Source organism: Numenius arquata, chromosome 2 (assembly GCF_964106895.1).
Source record: "Numenius arquata chromosome 2, bNumArq3.hap1.1, whole genome shotgun sequence".
Taxonomy (NCBI): domain Eukaryota; kingdom Metazoa; phylum Chordata; class Aves; order Charadriiformes; family Scolopacidae; genus Numenius; species Numenius arquata.
The window spans coordinates 100,236,856-100,256,131 of NC_133577.1; the positions used below are offsets into that span (position 1 = coordinate 100,236,856).

The 19,276-nt window shown below is 39.8% G+C and overlaps 1 protein-coding gene across 1 annotated transcript in view; it reads left to right on the forward strand.

The window, feature by feature from the left end:
- The first annotated feature begins 1,151 nt into the window (after positions 1–1,151).
- The window catches only part of YAF2 (YY1 associated factor 2), a 30,201-nt gene continuing 12,076 nt past the window's right edge, over positions 1,152–19,276 (forward strand). The window contains exons 1-2 of the mRNA XM_074168447.1: positions 1,152–1,322; positions 1,482–1,607. Coding sequence (XP_074024548.1) covers positions 1,297–1,322; positions 1,482–1,607 — 152 coding nt within the window. The 5' untranslated portion in view covers positions 1,152–1,296. The remainder of the gene's footprint in view (positions 1,323–1,481; positions 1,608–19,276) is intronic.

Sequence of the window (19,276 nt, forward strand, 5' to 3'; positions counted from 1 at the left end):
TCATTTCTTGACAAAGATGATGCAGTAAAAATAGCTTTGACCCCTGTGATGCTGACCAGTGTCATCTCATTGTCTGCTTGCACTCTGCCATCTACCTGCCTCCAACTGCCCTCTTTTGTTCCGGACTTAGGACATGTGCTCTTTGTTCTGTTTGTACAGCATCGTGCAAGATGGCATCCTGGCCTGTGACTGGGGCTCCGGTGCACTGAGATGATACAGGTAATAAACCACCAGTGTTTTCCTTCATGTTGCTATGCTGCACGTGAACCACGTTGGAGCTGTTAAGTGTTTAAGCGCAAAAGCACCGCACACGGGTCCTGGTTAACGCTGCTTTTGCCTGGTTTTCTATGGGTACCCATCGTGTTCTCCACCTACCCCAGGAGAACGGGCTGGTTTAGAACGAGGTTTCCAAGCAGAACCTCACGTTTAGTTTTTTCCCCCGTTTCTTACTGTAAAGCACGGCCTGGAACAGTTTCTTTGGGAGGGAGAACAAGGCAATCTAGACGCTACCGCAAGCAATACCCCGGGACACAGAAAAGCCAGGGGAGAGCCGTGCAGGCCAGTTTAAATCGCTCATATCTCCCAGTCAGCCCGTTTTGCCCGGCACCCCTTCACGCCTCCCCGCCGGGGCCAGCCCCTCCGCCGCTCCCGCGGCTCCGCCATCGCCCGCCGGCCCCCACCGCCCGGGCTGCTCCGGCCCCGCCGGTTCCCCGCGGCCTTCCCTCGGAGAGAGGAGCCGCGGGCAGCTCCTCCCCGCCGGGCCCGGCGCAATCCCCACCTCCCCGGGCCGCTCGGCCCGCCTGGCCTACCCCGGCAGGGGTAAAGGCCGCCGAGTCCCCCCGGGGCGGTCCGTTCCCGCTGCCCGGTGGGACAATGGCCGCGGGGCTCCCACAGGCCAAGCCTCCGCCGGGGCCGCCCCTCGGCGCCGGTCCCCTCCCTCCCTCCGCGCCGCCACGCCGCGGCTCCCCCCGCCCCCAGCAGCCCCCGCGGCGCCCCGGCCCCGCCGCCGCCGCCGCCGCCCGGCTCGCAGCTCCCGAGCCGCCGCCGGTGGTTGCGAACCTGCCGCCGTGCGCGGCCCGCCGGGCGCCGCGGCCTGCGGGCGGCCGCTGGTTGGCGGCGGGGCGACACGTGAGGGAGGAGGGGGCAGCGGCGGCGGCAGGAGTTTCCCCGACAGCTGGAGGTTGCGGCGGCGGCTCCTCCTCCCCGGGTCCCCGTTAGAGCCCGGAGAGACCCCCCGCGCTCCTCCTTATTGACAAACACACAAAGGGCCGCGCCGGGGCCGCGTCTGGAGCCGGCATGGGAGACAAGAAGAGCCCGACCAGGTAGGGGCAGGCGGCGGCGCCTCCTCTTTTCCCCGGGCCCTCTCGGGTGCGCGGAGCCGGCGGCGATGGCGGCCGGGGGGAGGTGAGGGGGAGGCGGCGGCGTGAGGGCGTTCGCGCCCGGTGTTGCCCCCCGTGTGTGTACGTGTGTCTCCCCCGCAGGCCGAAGCGGCAGCCGAAACCCTCCTCGGACGAGGGCTACTGGGACTGCAGCGTCTGCACCTTCCGCAACAGCGCCGAGGCCTTCAAGTGCATGATGTGCGACGTGAGGAAGGGCACCTCCACACGGTGGGTCGCCCGGCGGCGGCTGAGGGAAGGGAAGGGAGGGGGTCGGGGGGAAGGAGCCGTTGTCCGGCCTCCCGCCGCCCCGGGGTGTGAGGGAAGGCGGCCGTGACAGGAATCGGGTCACGTTTACCCCGGGAGCCCCGGGCCGGGGCGGGGGTGTGTGTGGGGGTGTCCCCTGAGGCGATTCCTGTCACAGCCGCCTTCCCTCACACACCGGGGGTGGCGGGAGACCGGGCAACGGCTCCTCGGCTTGGGTCACGTTTACCGGGGAGCCCCGGGCCGGGGGGGTCCCCCCCCGGCCCGGGGCTCCCCGGTAAACGTGACCCAAGCCGAGGAGCACTGTGTGTGGTGGGGCGTGCCAGCTAAAACACTCAACCCTTTAATTTTTATTTTAACTCTTCTTTTTTTTTTCCCCCCCTACGAGTTTAACTTTACCACATAAATACCACCACCCCCCCCCTTTTTTATTAATATTATTATTTTTTTCTAATTTGCATTTCGTCACAGAGCATCGCTGGGCAGGTTTCTGAGGGGTGTAGGGGTGGATAATACCCCCCCCCCCCACACACACACACACACACCACCCCCTGTCTGTTTCAGGGGAGGAATTTGTTGCTTGCTGTATGGAAGTGCCACCCTGCGCATCCCTGACTTCCCAGGAGGACCTTGTCTCTCCTGTGCCCCTCGGAAAGCTTTCGGTGGATTACCTGGTTCCTACCTCTGCCGGGTGGTTTTTTTTTTGTTTTTTTTTTGGTATCGTGGCCTAAACGTGCGTGCTTAGGGGATGGAGGCTTTTTAATAAAACGAATAGGAGTGCACTTATAGCCGTGGCATGCTAACCAAAGAGAATATTGCTAAAGAATCCTTTGTTATGGTTGTCATACCTATGGGTTAATCCCCTCGGCAAGAGAAGTTTTAAGTGGCAATGAGAAGTTGCGATCCTATGAAAAGCAGCAATTACATTCTAGATATCTGCCAAAGCAGTGCTGAATATGACTTGCAAACAAATGTTACAGGTTTGAAATTGGAACTGCAAGGCTGGGTCCAATTACTTGGCAAAAAAAGATTCATCTTTATTTCTAGAGTTGATTTCCTAGACTGCTGAAAACCGGAATGAATATCGAAAGGACTTCTCATAACTTCAGTTTTGAATACTAGTTGATTTTTTTTTTTTTTAAACCAAAGACATCAAGTGCGTGGAGAGGAATTGCATCTGTCACGTATAATGTGGTTTCCAGTTATAACAATGACATTGTGTTTATAGCGCAGATAGATGTGTACAGATCGGTAATATTCAGCAAAATAATACTGCTGAAATAATGGATGCAAAAATCGTTAAAACAGCATGAATAAAGCCTCTTTAACGTCCAGTCAGTTTGATAGGCAGAGTCAGTTTAAAATTACGCTTTGTTGCACTAGAAATTCAGTTGCATAAAAGCACTGAAACTTAAAAAAACCCAAAAAGGTACGGGAAAATAAATAGTCCTGAGAAACCAATATTATTATTGCCTTCTTTTTTCCCTGCTTGAATATTTCATAATTTTTTTAATATTTTAGCAACAAAATGTCTTTTTTAGTTGTGGTGGGTTTTTTTTCTTCTTTCTCCCCCACAGCGATCTGGTATGCAGAGCTTTAGTTGATACATTGATTTTTATTTCGCTACTTAAACTCTGAAACAATGTGTAGCTGAGTAGGTTTATGGGTTTCTTTTTCCCATCAGGTTTAAATGGGTTGCATTTTCACGTCTGCAAAGTCCAGGATGGTGTGAGATCTTATGGTATGAGATAAACACAGGTTGAAGTTTTAGGCCAGGCAATTTTAGGCCCCAATTCAGAAATTAGATTTGAGCTAGTAAGTAGACTTTTATGTCTGTGGAGGCAATCATTAGGGTGCCAAAGAGACACAAAAGGCCATTTGGGTAGATATTTTTTTTTTTTTTTTTTTTTAAAGGAGCTGGAGTCCAAGAGACCAAAGTGGGGCCCTGTTAAAACATTCTCTGGTGCTGCCTATACAACAAAATGTTTTTCATCAACGTTTGTCAGAATAACGATACCATGGTGTGTTGATGACACTGTGAATGCATTATTTATTTATTTCTTTATTAGTCTTCCATTTTGGAGGTTAATGTTGGATTCAGTTGATGCCTCGGCATGGTTCTTAGCGTGCTATGGTTCTTACTTCAAAATTTCTACTGCGTTTTTTAACTGATGATAGCTTTGTCTATAAGACGCTGTAAAGCACTGGTTTTTTAGTTCAGAGAACTGTGTTTCTTTGTGGTGGATGGTTTAATGTCTGCTTCCTCATTTTAAGATTTGCTAAATGTGACCAGATTTGCAGATGGAAAAACAGGCAATCATAGTCAAGTTTGGTGGTTTTGAAGGCCACTGGAAATTAGGTGTGAAGTTCATTAAAACAGCTGTATTTTTTTTTTTATACTAATCATGTAATTAACTTTACAGATATATTTTCAGGTGTGGGGTAGGGTTTGTGGATGTTTTCACTGTTGAATAATTTCTTCTGTCTCAAAGAATTATCTTTTATGCCAGAGGCTAGACATGGATTATGATCTTTAACAACTGGTGGAATTGTTAAGATTAGTGGAAATAATTCTTACAACTTCTTGATTATATTTTAATATACTTCCAGACTGAATTTTCAAAGCAGATTGTATTGTGGAGTTAAATTAACTTTGTCCATGGCAGTATCACTGTGAATGGTTAAACTGGGCCATGCTTGGATGGGAGATGTCCATGAGAAACCCTGGATGCTGCAGGAAGTGGTGTACTCTTTTTCTTTGGGTTAGTATTAAAGGAGTGCCCCAGCGTGGTGCCAGTTAGATGTGCCGTGACTCAGATATAAAATTAAACTCCTATCTGCCAGTTGGAAATCCCTGTACCTTTTACTGTAGAACCGTTGCCAGACTTCAATTTGGTAATGTTGCTGAGGATCTAAATTCTCCCTGTAGATGTGGCTTTCTTAGTTACTTTCTAACCTAAATTGTTCTGTATTGTTGCTTCAGTACTGAGAAATTGCTATGTTCCTCTTGATAGGAGACTGTACTGAATACAGTAATTTTCTATATGTGACCTTTTAAAACATTTTGAAATCTTTCTAGATGAAAGATGTTTTATAAATGAAAGGAACCTAGAGCTGTAATAATCATTCCTTACTTGGACAAATCTGCTGAAGTTCATTAGAAGCATAAGTAAGAAATGCTGAATAGAACCGTAACATACTGTGTTATAGAGGGAACTGGTAACGAACTCTATATTTAGGTTGCCTAATAGTTTCCATTATAAAGAATTTGTATGATCTCTTTGAGAAGCTCTATTGTTTGCAAAAGCCATTGAAGTCTGGCAAGAGGAAGAGTCCTTAGGCTAAATAAGTGGTTTGATTTCCTTGCCCCATGAAATTGTTTAAGTTTTGCTGAGACATAAACACTTGAAAATCATCATTCCCCTCTGTCACTCGTGTTGTATGGAAAAGTAAAGTAATTGCTAGAACGCTGAAAAAGTTCAGACTGGCATCATTGTAAAAGCAGCAGTGGCAATTATAATAATATCATTGAAAACCCAGAAGAGGGTTGTTTGGCTCCTGGGGAGGTTATAGTGGGGTTGCTGAATTTGGACTGACTCACAATTATTGCTTTGCCAAAAGAAAGTTGCTTCCACGGGCACACTACCATTCTTTCTTTCCTTTTGCTCTTTATGGCACTATTGGAATCAGGAGTACAGACATCAATAGTGGTTGACCTTCAAGAATTGGGATGGATCCTTCGACAGACCTTGCTGCAGCAAGTATTTGCTCCCACTTTGTCTGTCCTTCAATAGGTGTTTGGTTTTGGTCTTTTTTTTTTTCTTGCCAGCTAACACGGTTAGTCATTGTAATTTAGTCGCCTTGTAAAGCTGCAGTTTCAGAGTTCCAGTCTTGCTGAGAAGAAATATGTAAGAGGAGTAGCATCCTGTCTAAAGGGATGTACATTTGCTACTCTCTTCTGTCTTTTAGGAGGCTGCATTACTGCTCCATCACCTCTCTGCTCCATCTTCCTCAGATTATATTAACGCTCTTGTTATTCAGTTAGTGACAGCATCCAGATTTCAAATTGCCTGTCACTTTTCTTAATGTGGCTTTTATGCATGCCTATTGTAGCCTAGTCTCTAGTTGCAGGATCCCATTTTTTTTTCCATGCTATGACAAACCACTTCTCCATTCGGTGTGAAATATGAGCATCCAGGGGAGTGTAGTGAGAGCTACAGGAGGAACTGCAAATCCAGCTTTTTAAACTTTGAAATGCTTGGTGTGATACTCTGCTGTGTAAATAAAAGGAAAAAATGAAGGCAAGGGTACGCGATCAGTTTTCTCTTTCCAGAGTCCATAGCATTCTGTGATTTTTCTCATTAGGAAAAAGGTCAGAATTCCAACGGATATCGTCACTAATAGTATCTCTTGGCTAATAATTGGAGAAGGATTTTTGTACAAAGATGTAACTAATTTGTGCTTTTAATGGTTTTATTTAACTTTATTTTTTAGAACTACTTTTATTGCTTTCTCTGAATTCCTTAAAAACTTAATCTTACCTATGAATCCATGAGACATAGTGCCTACCATTCAATCCCAAAGTATTTTTCTTTTTTCAGGGGCAAAGAGGGAGGAAAAGTAAGAATATAAAACAAGTACAAGTGACTTCTATGATGTTATTATTTTAATTTTTTTAGGTATTCCTCTCCGATACATGTTGGGCGAGCTGTTATATGCAGTATCATTTACGTAAAATAGTCCCTGAAATTTGTAGGCAGAATGAGAAAGTCATCTCAAGTCAGGATTAATTTCTGTGGATTTGGGATGTATACCTCTTAACAGCCTGTACTGCTGAAGTAGAGACGTATATAACCAGCTGAATGGGGGCATAGCTTCTGTGTCCTATGCTCTATTGATCTCCATTACTGAATTATTCCTTTTCTCCTAGCCTAAGGTATGAAAAGCCAACGTTAAATCATACCAGACAAAAGAGTCTGAGGTATAAAGAACTGGGAAGCTATCTTTCTATGTTTGCTTGATATTTGGTCTGTGCTCCTTGATTGTGCCATTCAAGAGAGCGTGGCCATTCAATATGTGCGTGTATTTTATAAGCATGTCTGACAATCTCCTAAATATGAGATACAGGTCTCTACTTGAAGCTGTCATGAGTTTGGTTTATGCTTTGAGAAGGATAAATAAAACGTTTAATTTTTTAACTTGGATATCAAGGTCATTTTTCTTCAGAAAATATGTGCAATTTGTTTAGTCATGTACCATCTGGATGTTTATAAGCACAAATCAGTTACATTTAACCAAATCTGCTATTTGTATTTCTGTGGAAATGCAGTACTGCTCAGGACAGAGAGAGTTGGTACTTATCTTGTATATCTGGTTTAACATGTCGGTTTTACAACAGCTTGTTAAGGACTCTCTCTTTCCAGTATGCAGCCTCTGTGTGCACACATGCGCATGCGTGTGTCAGGGGGAAGGTTGTGAAGGAGAAAAAGAGGAAGAACTGCCTGTCACGCTGATTTTACAAATACATGACTGAATCAAGCTTAACAGTCTGAGGAGCTGTTCGTAACTTGTGGTAGTTCGGAGAAGGAAATACTTGCAGGAATGAAGTGAGCGGAAAAGTCAAATATAATCCATATTTTATCAAGCTCTGTATGACAAGTTTTATCTTTTAGCTTAAATATTAAATTATGAAGAGGAGCATGAATAAATAGTTATTTGTGCTCTGTAGATAGCCATTAGGTAACCTAGTCATTCTGGACATCCAGTATTATTTTTCAAAAGAGTTTTTAAAAGTAACCTTTGGAATTATTTAGGAATTTATTTAGGAATTATTTTCCTTGAAAAATATAGTGAAACTTCAGAATTTTGCAGACATCAACTTGAATGAAGTTTTGGTTTTCCGTATAAAACAATGAAGTAATTTTTTATTGGTTGGGGTGGCTTTGTTAGATGCTGTCGATAGGCGTAGCTTGTGTGGGCAATAGAGAATGCAATGGTCAGCCGATCAAAAGAAGATAAAGCTTATATTTCAGAAAGACTACATAAGTAGGTGGCTTTGGTTTGTTTTTTTTTTTTGGGGGGGGGTGTGTGTTTGGGTTTTTTAAGGTTAATTCTGTTGTTAAATCTTGGTAGTTTTGAACCTGACAGATATTTTAATCCATTACTCTAAGCAGATTATGAAAAAAATATGCTTTTTTGTTTTAAGCATGTGCTTGGTATTTCTGGTGTGGTTTGGATTTTTTTCTGTCACTTTTCCTGATGTCTATAATAGCTTGGCCTTTTTTTTTTTTTTTTTTTCCCTTTTTTAATGCAATCTCCCCAGAACAAAATGAACAGTATTTCATTTGATATGGGGCTAAGACCCACTAGGGCCTGTTTGATCTAAATTTGATATCTGATTTAAACCTAGCTTAGTTGTTTCTTTTTGCATCACACTGAAAATAGTAGTTATATCAGCAGTCATCTTTGGCCGGAAATTTAGGTAGCTGTCATTGTGACTTCTACTGGTATATACCTTATGTAACCAAAGAAACAAACATGGACCTGAGAGAAACCTATTGCTTTCTGTAAACTTTCTTTCTTCCCCTCTTGTGATAACTAATGATGTCTGAGCTGCTGAACAGGAAGAAAAAAATTTTAGCCCTCTCTTTCCAAAATCTCAGATCTAATCATGGATTTAGGAGATATGCTCTCTAGGCCAACTTTTTGAATGGGTACTGCGGGGTCAGAGGTAGGTTCTGCAAGTTAAAAATGGCTTGTTTAACTGAATTGTACCAAAGCCAAGCAAAACAGATTAGCATTTGTTTTCCACAATTACTAAAGTAGTAAAAGCTTTGAATACATTTGGGTTCATTATAGTGATGGATGGTTCTAAGAAGCCTAACATGTCTCATTTGGCTTATCCATGTTGCCCTAGGAACTCAGGATGGAAAAGGTCTTCCAGTGAGTTAAACCCTCTCCCATATTGAAAGAGGATCAGTAAATCTGGGCAACTTCTAACATAATCTTGTCCTGACGAGTCTCCTGTGAAGGAGACTATAGCCCCTTTAGACAGCTTATTTATAGTGGTTTTTATCCCTTGGTGTTTTTCCAGATATCTAACCTTTCTGTTTAGTAAGATAAGTTGATTTATACTTCCCTATACCCAATGAATTACCCACTGTATTTGTAATTCTTTGGTTATTGGGTTATGGTTTCCATATTCACCCACTTTCCCTCTCTAAGTCCTTTTTACAGAAACAAAATTGCATCAGCCCTTTCTTATAGGTGACAGTTTTCTCCAGTTTATGTCATGGTTCTTTATTCTTGACTTTTCAGTTGACACACCTGTTTCTTACAGCAGTAGCCCAGAATGAAGACAGACCTTCAGCTGAGTAATTTCTACTGTAAGGTCTAGTGGGACTGTGCCTTTCCAGAATCTTGCTAAATTATGATGTCTGATGTTGATACTTCCCTGAATGAGTATTTCCCTTTTATGCAATAGTATCATGATGTTGGCTTCTCTGTGCCTTGCAATCTTCTTGATCCAGTAGAGTCTGGTGTCTTTTAGTGTCCCATTGTTACTTAAGTAGGGTTTTTATTTATGCAATCGTAGGGCCTGTGGTGCTTTATGCTGTCTTTCTTGGATTTCATTGTTTTGATTTTTGAGTCATCTTAACTCAGGATGGTCTTGGCAGATAGCTCTCACCACCTTTCAGCTTGGTGCTGTTTGCTTGTTCTATTCCTTATTCCTTTGTCCAAAGCATGATTAAGAATATTAAATAGCACACCTGTAGAACCTCACTATAAATGCTATCCTACATCTACAGCTGGTGGCTGAGAACTATTAAAAACAAAAAAACCAACCAACCCTAATTTTGATCTTCATTCTGCATAACTTTGTCCCAGTCATAGTCTAGCTTGAGTGGAAGAATGTATTTTTTTTATTGTGTCCCAAGTCTTGTGTTGCTTTTCTCCTAGTCACTAGGACAATTAGCCCGTTAAAGAAACTAGACTCTCTCAAGCCAATTGCCTTTATCCTTTAATGCTGCCAATTGTTAAATAATTTCGTTTTAGTATCTCTCTGAAATTTGAGTTAGGCTGAGTCATCTACTACTTCCTGCATTTTTATTTACCCATCTTGTGATTTCTCTTTTACTTTTCTTTTCATTTTTCTTTTTCTCTTCTGCAGTACTTGATGACTTCTTCCATCTTCTTGTAGTTCTCTAAACAATTTGTTTCCAAGGGTGAATTTCATTAAATGCTCTTGACTGCCATATATAATGTTCAGTAGCCTGGTTTATTTCTTATTCTACCTTATACTTGTATCCCCTTGTTTAATTTGGTTATATGGAATTAAACTTTTGTGTGGAGACGAAGCAAAGAAGCCTTTATGCCATCTGGTATTTGCTTTCTTTACATGTCTGATAATGGATATACTTCTTTCTTTCTGTTCCCATGATTGAGTGCTTTCCTTTGGGGCATAAGTAGTGCGTGTTCTGATGTGTTTAGCTTTTTTTTTTTTTTTTTTTTTTTTTTTTTTTTTTTTTCCTTCTTCTTCTTTCTGTAGTGGAAATGTCATCTTTGTTTTTAGTGCCACTATTGGTATTCTTGCTCACTGAATCTTTTCTAGGGAAAACAATTAGCTCTCTTGGTCTAAAAGCTACTGGGATTTGAATAAACACCAACAATAAGATTGAGTATGTTAAAAGAGAAGTCTGGCTGGGAAGAAGAAAGCTCTTGTATCACCTGTAGAGTGATGAGAAGTTGCATTTTCTGCCCCATGACTTTTTATAACAATTTTTCCTTTACTGTGACAGCCCACTATGCCTGTTGCTGTTTAAAACTTGATACCAATGTCTGTACTTTTCATCTTGAAAGTCAGGTTAGGACAGTATGCTTTGCAGAAAATTTTCTCAGAGTATCAAATGATGCTGTGTCTTGTTGGCTGATACAGTCAGCTACAAAATACTTTCAAAGTAGGCTAGTAGAACAAAATATTGTGTTCATTTTTTATGCTTTCATACAGTAGCTTATCCTGGTTTAAGTAGGACAGAGACATCCTGAGGATTGTCTGTTCTCTTTGAGGTGCATTCCACTGGTATGTGGTACGTTGATGTAGAGCAGGCTTGAACTTGGAGAGTTCAGTTGCAGAATGTTGTTGGTAGGCTTTCGGCTGGCAAACTTTCCATCAGAAGTCAGATTGAAGAGTACAAGATACGAACCTTGACGTCTGCTGCAAGTTTTTTCTTGTTTTCTTAGGAGCTGGGGGTGTGGAGGAAATGAACAACTGAAAAAAAAAAAAAAATTCTAACTTACTGGAAGTTTGGGACTTATCTTTAAACTTTTCCATAGTACTTGAATATACTTTATCCGAACTGCACAGTTCAAATGACAGTGCTTGGTAGGAAAAAAAAAAAATGTGTGAATGAGTGGGGGTTTTAAAATTTACTTTAAAAATAGACTACCTAAATCTAAAAGCTGAAAAAAGTTGGTTTGACACATTCAGTGAAAGGAAAGTTGTTCCTTACAGATATCACTGAATTCTGTGATTAGGGTCATGAGCCAGAAGTTCTGTAATTGAATAAGAAGGGAAAAATAAAAGGTAAGGGCTCATGATTATGTGGCATCTCTTTCTATTAATACACATCTTTTCTGAAGAACGTTATGGAGACTTGATTTTTTAGGGAAAGTGTGTAGTCTTTTCCCTACTTAAGATGGACATCTTTGTGGGTCTGGCTCTGAATGGAGGAAGTTTCTAGAATGCTGCAACCTTCTGGGAACATCATACCTGCAATGCAGAACAAATAAGATGGGTCAGAAGCAAGCTCCTTCCCATTTGGTCACAAAACCAGCTGTGCCAAGTATTCACCCTGTTTTGTGCAACAAGACCTGTGCTGCTGCATCAGTATGAACCTCATGTTTTGCGTGTGTTTTTTTGCATAGGTGCAAGAAGCATCACAGTTTCTACAGGAAGGGTACAGAGGAGCAGTCTGGAGGATCCAATCCTCTGTGGGATTGGAAGTTGGGAGAGGTCACTTCCCCATGAATCCCAAGGATCTAGGGGTCTAAAAGACTGTAACCGCTGCCTTCTCTGCAGACTCCCAAGTACTGCCTCCTCAGGGGATGTTGTTAAGGAAATTGAGCTTCCTGACCCCTCCTCATGTGTAGCACATTGTCACCTAGGAAACATAAATTTGTTGATAGCCATATGTTTTTCAAACAGGATATTTTCAATATAGCTGTCACACTGAGCATCAGTGAGCCGCAGTTTGTGGCATATGGGGAAGAATTTCTAACAACAGTGTGCATGAGGTTGAAGCCTTAGAACTGGATGTTGGAAAAGTAACATTTGGTGATTGCTTTAAAAAGTATCCATGAAGATGAATTTGGGCTTTCTAAAGGTCCTGATAAGGATATTTCTTCTTAGGGCAAACTGTTGTGCAGTGTACCAGTTGTCTTCAGGAGACTTGCTGGCCTCATCTGTTAAATGTCATCTGGAAAATAGGGCATTCCCTTTAAGGGAATGATTAAATAGGGACACTACCTCAAGGGGTAGTTTTCTGCACATTTATACAGTGACTGATAAAACCATATGGGTCTTGTAAGTCTATTCTAATTGAATCAGCTTTTATTGAAAGACAGAATTGCTAGAAATGCACTGAATGGATGAATTCCAAGTAAGTGATTCACACTGTGGAACAGCTAGGAATATGAAGGCACTGGAAATCAGAGCTGGCTGAAAGTTAGAATTCAAATGTACATAGGATGTGTAGAAATTGCACTGTTACTCTGCAATATGCATATGGACTATATTATGTTTTCTCATACAGACCACTAGCTCCACTAGTCATAACTATTTAGTTATAACATAGCACTGTCATAATTATTCAGTTGTATTATTTGCGGAGGCAGTGTAATGTACTGTTAACACTCTAGGATACGACAGAAGTGATGGTAATGAGAAAAAATAATTTTGGATAACAGCGTGAATTATCAATGTTGAAGATGCATTTAATCCTGAACTGCTTCAGTGTAGAAATAAAGACTAGTTTCTCACAAGATGGCTTTGTGTGGTGATTAGTATGAGCATATTCATGTGACACGGCAAGCTAAACGTACTTTAATCTGATAGTTTTTATTCTATGAATAGCTTAATAGAGTACTGATGACTGAGGGAGGTTGAGCTGATCTGTGTCAGACTCCAAAGGCTGCTTCTGCTGCTAGTGATTTAATTTAATTGCTAGCAACTATTATACTTGCATTACAAGAACTGGTAATAGGAAATGTTTTTTCCTTTTCATAATGTGACTTCAACTGCTAAAAATCAGGAGCAGCATCATTACATGAACTGCTAGCTTCTGTGGAGACCATGGTTTGCAAGACCTAATTGGCCACAGTGTTTGCAACACTACTATACAGTGTTCCTCATGATTTTCCGTTTGCTTTAAATCATGTCACTGATTGCTTATGCAGAAATCAATCATTTATTTATTTATTTATATTTTATTCTTTGGTATTATTTCTTTCTTTGGTAAGTTGTGGTTTGGTTGCACTTGATCACGAAAATCAGCAATGGTAATGGAAAAAATGTTTGTGCTGAGTTTTTAGTGAAGTTGAAAAAACAAGTTTCCTTTGTTCTAGAATATTGTTTCCTCAGTATTTTGGCAGAACCTAGAAGCTATTGTTGCACAAGGTGCTGCACAAAGCTTGTGGAGTAGATGTGATAGTCCATTAGAAGATAAATGTGATTTTAAAAAAGTAAATTTTGCTTATGTATCCAATCTAGAAAAAATAAAATGTTAAGTTAGTTGAAAAATTGCCCGATGGAAGAAAATGAAGTCTCAAAACATATGTAGCTACTAATCTGCAAATAGAATCGTAGAGTGGTTTGGGTTGGAAGGGATCTTAAATATCATCAAGTTCCAACCCCCTTGCCATGGGCAGGGACACTTCCTACTAGAAAATATGTAGAAGGATATATTAAAAGCTGGTGTGTGTTTTATGTGTAGAAATGCATGACAATTCTCTCTAATTATTTGGGAATGAATGTTTTGCATTTGACGAAAATAGTCCTCCACTGTTGAATTTTGAAAAATATTTCATGCTTTAAATGTTTACTCCAAACCAGCACTTCAAAAATTCATTGTCATCTTGAGGCACGAAGAAAGATCTGTAAAAAAGATAGGGAAATCGACAGGGTAAAGATAGGGAATTTTTTTTCTTTGCTTCTGTACAGCGAGATTGCACATACTTACACCTTAACACTAGGGGTTTGTGCATAAACTGGAATGAATGGCCTAAAATGTAAGACTTAAACTTTTGCCTTCTCACTTGAAGTTTAATAAGATTCTGCAATTCACTGTGTATCAAATTGACTGTTGACTGCATTATTACATGAGGACAGTTACTGCAATGATTTAATGTATGTATATGTGTCTTGGTTCTATTGATTTCTCTCTATACTATAAAGAATTTCAGCAAAAATGTTGTGGCTCTCAGGAAATTCTTCACCTGTGCATTTGTAAGCCATGATAACAAGATCATGATGCTCAATTAAATTTGGTTCCATTTATTTTATTTAAAGCTGTCAACGCCATTGCAATGTCTGTATAGATACAGGCCTTGGCCTTCCAACATGTTTCATGGATTCCTAGTCTTTAAAAAAAAAATAAATCAGTATCTTTGAAGTTAAGCCCTTTGCAGGCAGAGGTCAGCTCAAAACAAGGTAGACTGGGGAAGCTGTACATACATTTAATTTTTCCCTCTGTTTAGGTGAAGTTGCTTACGTTTGCTATTACAAAGCCAGTTACAGTGTGGGGGGGAAAAGGGGACTCTGGAAAAGGCATAGATGCAAAAATTGCGAGCAATATTGTAACCTGTTTTGCAGAAAGACTTTTGAGAAAGAGAAAAACATGCCCAAGGAAATGGAAATGCTAAGTACTTGATATTTGTAAAGTAACTTGCTATCAGTGTGTGCAGGGGGGAGGGAGAGGATATAATTGGATTAAAAATAGTTGATGGGAGGAAAGTTTGTTTACTTCTTTGTACCTTCTACTTCAAAGTACTGTATTACTTGTTACAGAAATGGAATTCTGAAAAAAATACTTATCTATTTCATTCTGGTGCATTTAGACCTTCTGGCGTCTAAATCTACATCATCAGTGCATCATGAAAAAGTCACATTCCAAAGCTGCTGGTTGTAACCTGTCCTGTGATCTTCAGAGTAAAAAGCTGTCTAAGCTCTATTACAAAGTTACAGTTAGGACTTTGCATAACTGATGTCTTTTTGGAAACACGCAGGAAGCATATCATACTATAATATTGCTACGATATTTACCTATAGGTGTACCCAATAAAAGTTATTGAAATAAATGTCATAAGAATTGCTCAAAACATTTCATACCTAAGTGAAGATCTTCTCATAATAATGTGTTACAGAAGTTATCTTTCACTTACAAAATCTTCTACCCCAAACCGGCTTTTCATATCCTTCTTTTTGTCTGTTTCTTTAAAAAGCTATTTATTGTAAAATCGCACATCTTTCCAGCTTAATCCCTGTATGCATGTATTTGCTTTGCAGATTAGGAATAGCTTTTTATTTTTAAATTAATTGCTCTAATTACTGTGTTAAGGTATATTTGAGAATGCAAACCTTAGTAGTTAGAGAAATGAGGACTTGTGGTGAAGCAAATTTGAGTAGGGACTAGCAAGAATATGATGATTAAGTAGAAAGTATGCAAAGATAAGCTTTTCTTGAGATTTCAGTAATGACTGTGAACTAGAAAAATGGAGATTAGAGTATTACTCTGGATATCAGATTTCTATTAGCTTCTTGAGACATTAATATTTAGGATAGACGTGAGTGGGAAATGATCTTCAAATAAATTATAAGATATTTAAAGCCTGTACATTTGTATTGGGAAATGGTCCAGTCTAGTAATGAAAGAACAGAGTAGGGTTTGAATGATTTGACTTTGTTCTCAACAATTAGACTTTTAAAAGACATATATGATACAAACATCAGCAAAACACGATTTTTATTAGGGTTTGGTTAAACCTAATCTTATTTCTACCAATAGTTCTGTTTAGTTCACAATGACATATTGTTAATTGAGTTACTTAAAAGTGGAATAAACAATAGAACGTTTGAGTTTTCTTTCTTGCTCAAGGAGATAAATTATTTAAGAAACAAGTACTTACTCAAATATTAGCTTTATGAGTTTGTCGTTTTGGTGACAGTTTTAAGAAGTGTTGAGCAGGGTGATCTGTAGGCTTATTAGATGCACAGCTTTGTAGAATGAGCCTGTGCAGTTTTTCTTGGTGAGCCGATAGGTCAGGTCTTATGCTGTCTTGCAAATGTATTCTGAAAACACTTGGGGAAGTGTTTTAAACTGTGTCAATTGTTTTTAACATAGATTTGCAGAATTTTAGATGAGCCAATACATGAGTCTACTTTTAACAGCTTTGTGAAGTTGCCCAGTTGAGTGATATTTATGAAGGGATACTTACGAAACTATTTGATTAGGTATCTAATGGTAAGATTTGATATGATTTAGATGAAGAGACAGTCATAATCATCATGAGGCTGGCTTTGTGATGTCTGGAGCTGAGCAGTATATGATATATAAAAATAAAGAAGCAACAGGGTGGTACAGAATATTCAGTAACACAACAGCATGCATTTCTAAGTACAAATATCTGAAATACAATCCTGTATTCAAGATGCAGTACTAAATTTATGCTATGAATTTTACTAGAATGTATTGACTTGTCTGAAGTAAAATACATGTTTGCTGCTAGCAAATGGGTAGCACACTTTAAAAAATGGTCATTGGAAATGGCCCCCATCCTGTTATTTTCTGCATAAAGGCTGCAGCTATACGAAGGAGATGACTAAATCTAATTAATTCCAAGGTCTGTCCTCCTTTATCAGGGATTACTCTTATTTTCAATGGCAATGCAGTACAAAATACAGACAACTAAAGACTGTCAGTCTACCTCCTGTCACAAGAATTATATTTACTACCAAATTCTAAAAGAATTGAAGATTGGAAAAACTCAGGCATGTTAACAAGGCATTTCTGAAATCCTCACTGGATGAGGGAATAGCAAAAGCTGGTGGAGGAGAAGTACTAGCACATGATCAAAATCAGAATTCCATTTGAAAGAATATTGAGTATCTTAATGAAGTCAGCTTAGAAAACAGTGCGGAGACACAGAAGTCCCCCAGTAGCAGATGGAAAGGAGATAGGCAAGTCTGCAGGGCACTAAAGAGAGAGAGAGGAATACCATTATTTTCATTATGATGTAAATTTATGGTAACTTGTAGGTGAACAAAATGCACATGACTTGTAGGTTTGCTGTGAAGTGAGGAGTTTTTAAATTTGCTGCAGAGTAAGCTTAGAAGAGTTTGATATCAGCTTCTAAAAGCTTGCATTTCAAAAAGAAGACAGACTCCCCCAAAAGAGGTGAATTGGAGGGAAGACAAGGTACAGTTAATCTAGAAATGAGTTGTATCATGGTAACAGTGTTTTTATAACATGGTAACATTACTGTAAATTGTATGTTGTTTTCAGGTATCCAACGATTTGATCAATCTTGCAGGCAGCATAAACGTATATTTGATGTGTCTGAACCTTCTAGCATGGTTGAATCCCTTAAAAATCGGATGTTTGACATACTTGGGATAGTATAAAAGATTGTATCATTTTGGGCAAAACCAACAAGATTTTAAGTATGAATACGGGTGTATATCGTGGGTTTGTCAAAAAATAGGAAGGGTGATTAATCTTTGAAGTATCATACAATTACTTGACTAGAAGGTCAACCTGTGTGGAAGCTGCTAGTTTTGAATTTGTTAATGTGTTGAATTTTGAATGTGTTAAATATTTTCCTTGCATTTGGCACCAATTTTGTGTCTTAAAGTTTTAATGCTGTTTGAATTGTTACAGGAATATAACACATTACTGTGCATCACCTCATTGTCAGAACAGTTCCACGGTATTTCTGTCCAAAGCTACTGATCATTTGCAGTGGATTAAAAGTGCACATAGCTGGTTACTGTGTATCAACTTATCCATGATACTTTATTTATATTTCTATAGATCCATGAGATGCATTTTATATGGAAGTCAGGGGACAACAGAGCTGTCAGAGGAAGAAGCAAGCAGTGTAATTATAGGTAAATGAAAGAAAAGTTTCTGTAATTAAAGTAAGGATGAGTGCTTGAACAAAAATTTCTAGCTTTCAAAATAGAAACCACCTGAATTTCAGCATGAGTTAAAGTAGAAGTTGAATAAACTGGTATATAAGATAAGGTAGGATAAGATAGAAGGAAAAACCATAGGGGTGTTAATCAGATAAAAAACAGAGGCATTGTCATGATGATACTGTAGTAGTCAAATTTCTTTGTGACTGTCAGAAATTTGTGACTTCAGGAAGGTTGCTTTTTAAGCAGTTACCCTTCATAAGTAGTAAACAAAGAAGAAGGTGGGATACAGGAAATCTTGCAGTGGTTTGAGGAACTGACTGACTGTCTCTGGTGCCTAGTGATTAGTTCTAGGTATTTTTTCCAGGAAGCTGATTGAGCTTGTTCTCTTATGCTCTGCCTGATGATACTTAATTGGGAACCTCTGACTTTGATTCTAGAGTTTCTACTGCCTTAGTCAGAAGTGGACAAGCATTCTGTGTTTAATGGATAGTGCATCAGCACACACTGTGTTTATAATGCAGCTTTTGGAATAAACTCCAAGACTTTCCGAAGAAGATGTCATAAAAAAAAAGTGCGTGGAGTTTGTAAAGGCCAAAGTTTTGTTTTGTTTTGTTTTAACTGATCTGGTTCTTTAGCAATCAGCTTTGCAAGTTTGACCAAAGATGACTTGTATAAATGCATTAGTTACTGCTTGTAAGGCCTTTTGGCAATAACGAGTTTGATAATTCTTGGAAAACTCCAGAGAGTTAAGTTCAGGACACTGATTGACTAGATTACTGGTTTTCAGTGAATGAGTTCTGCCATGTCTTCCTGGCAAGACAGAACAGATTGCAGAAGTATGAATGAAGGTGATCTTAAAAAAAATGCTGTACTCATTACTTGAGTCCTGTGCAGTGAGGGCCTTAAAGCAATAAGGAGTAGAGGATTTGGGAACTTCCATTAACGTGGAGGCATTTATTCAGTCCTCCTGAATCACATGAAAGGGAAGAACACTTTGTTTTTAAAGAATAATGTGGATTTTTCATTTTTGAGAAAAGGATTCCGTGACCAAGGGCATGACAAAATCAGTGAGGTTTCTGTTCCAGATATTTCGAACCTGTCTTTCTTGAGGGATGAATCTACTGTCTTGAACAAAAGGTCAGCGTCTCCCTGTGGGGAATAGAAGTTTAGATAAATGGTACTGCTTAAGGGTTAGGGGTGCCTTTGAATAAAACCTCTTTAAGTCTCTGAAACCTGGTTGGGTGTTTTGGGAGTTTTGTTTTTTGGTTTTTGGTTTAGTTTTTTTTTTAAGAAGTGATGATCTTTTACAGTGGAGGAAAGAAAAAATTTGTGTGCAAAATTGAAATTATGGAACGTGTTGGATACTCGGTAGAGATGCTACATAAAAGCAGGTGAAGAATTTTAAAGAAATACCGCAGACTTTGTTTTGCTCAGGAGCTGGTCT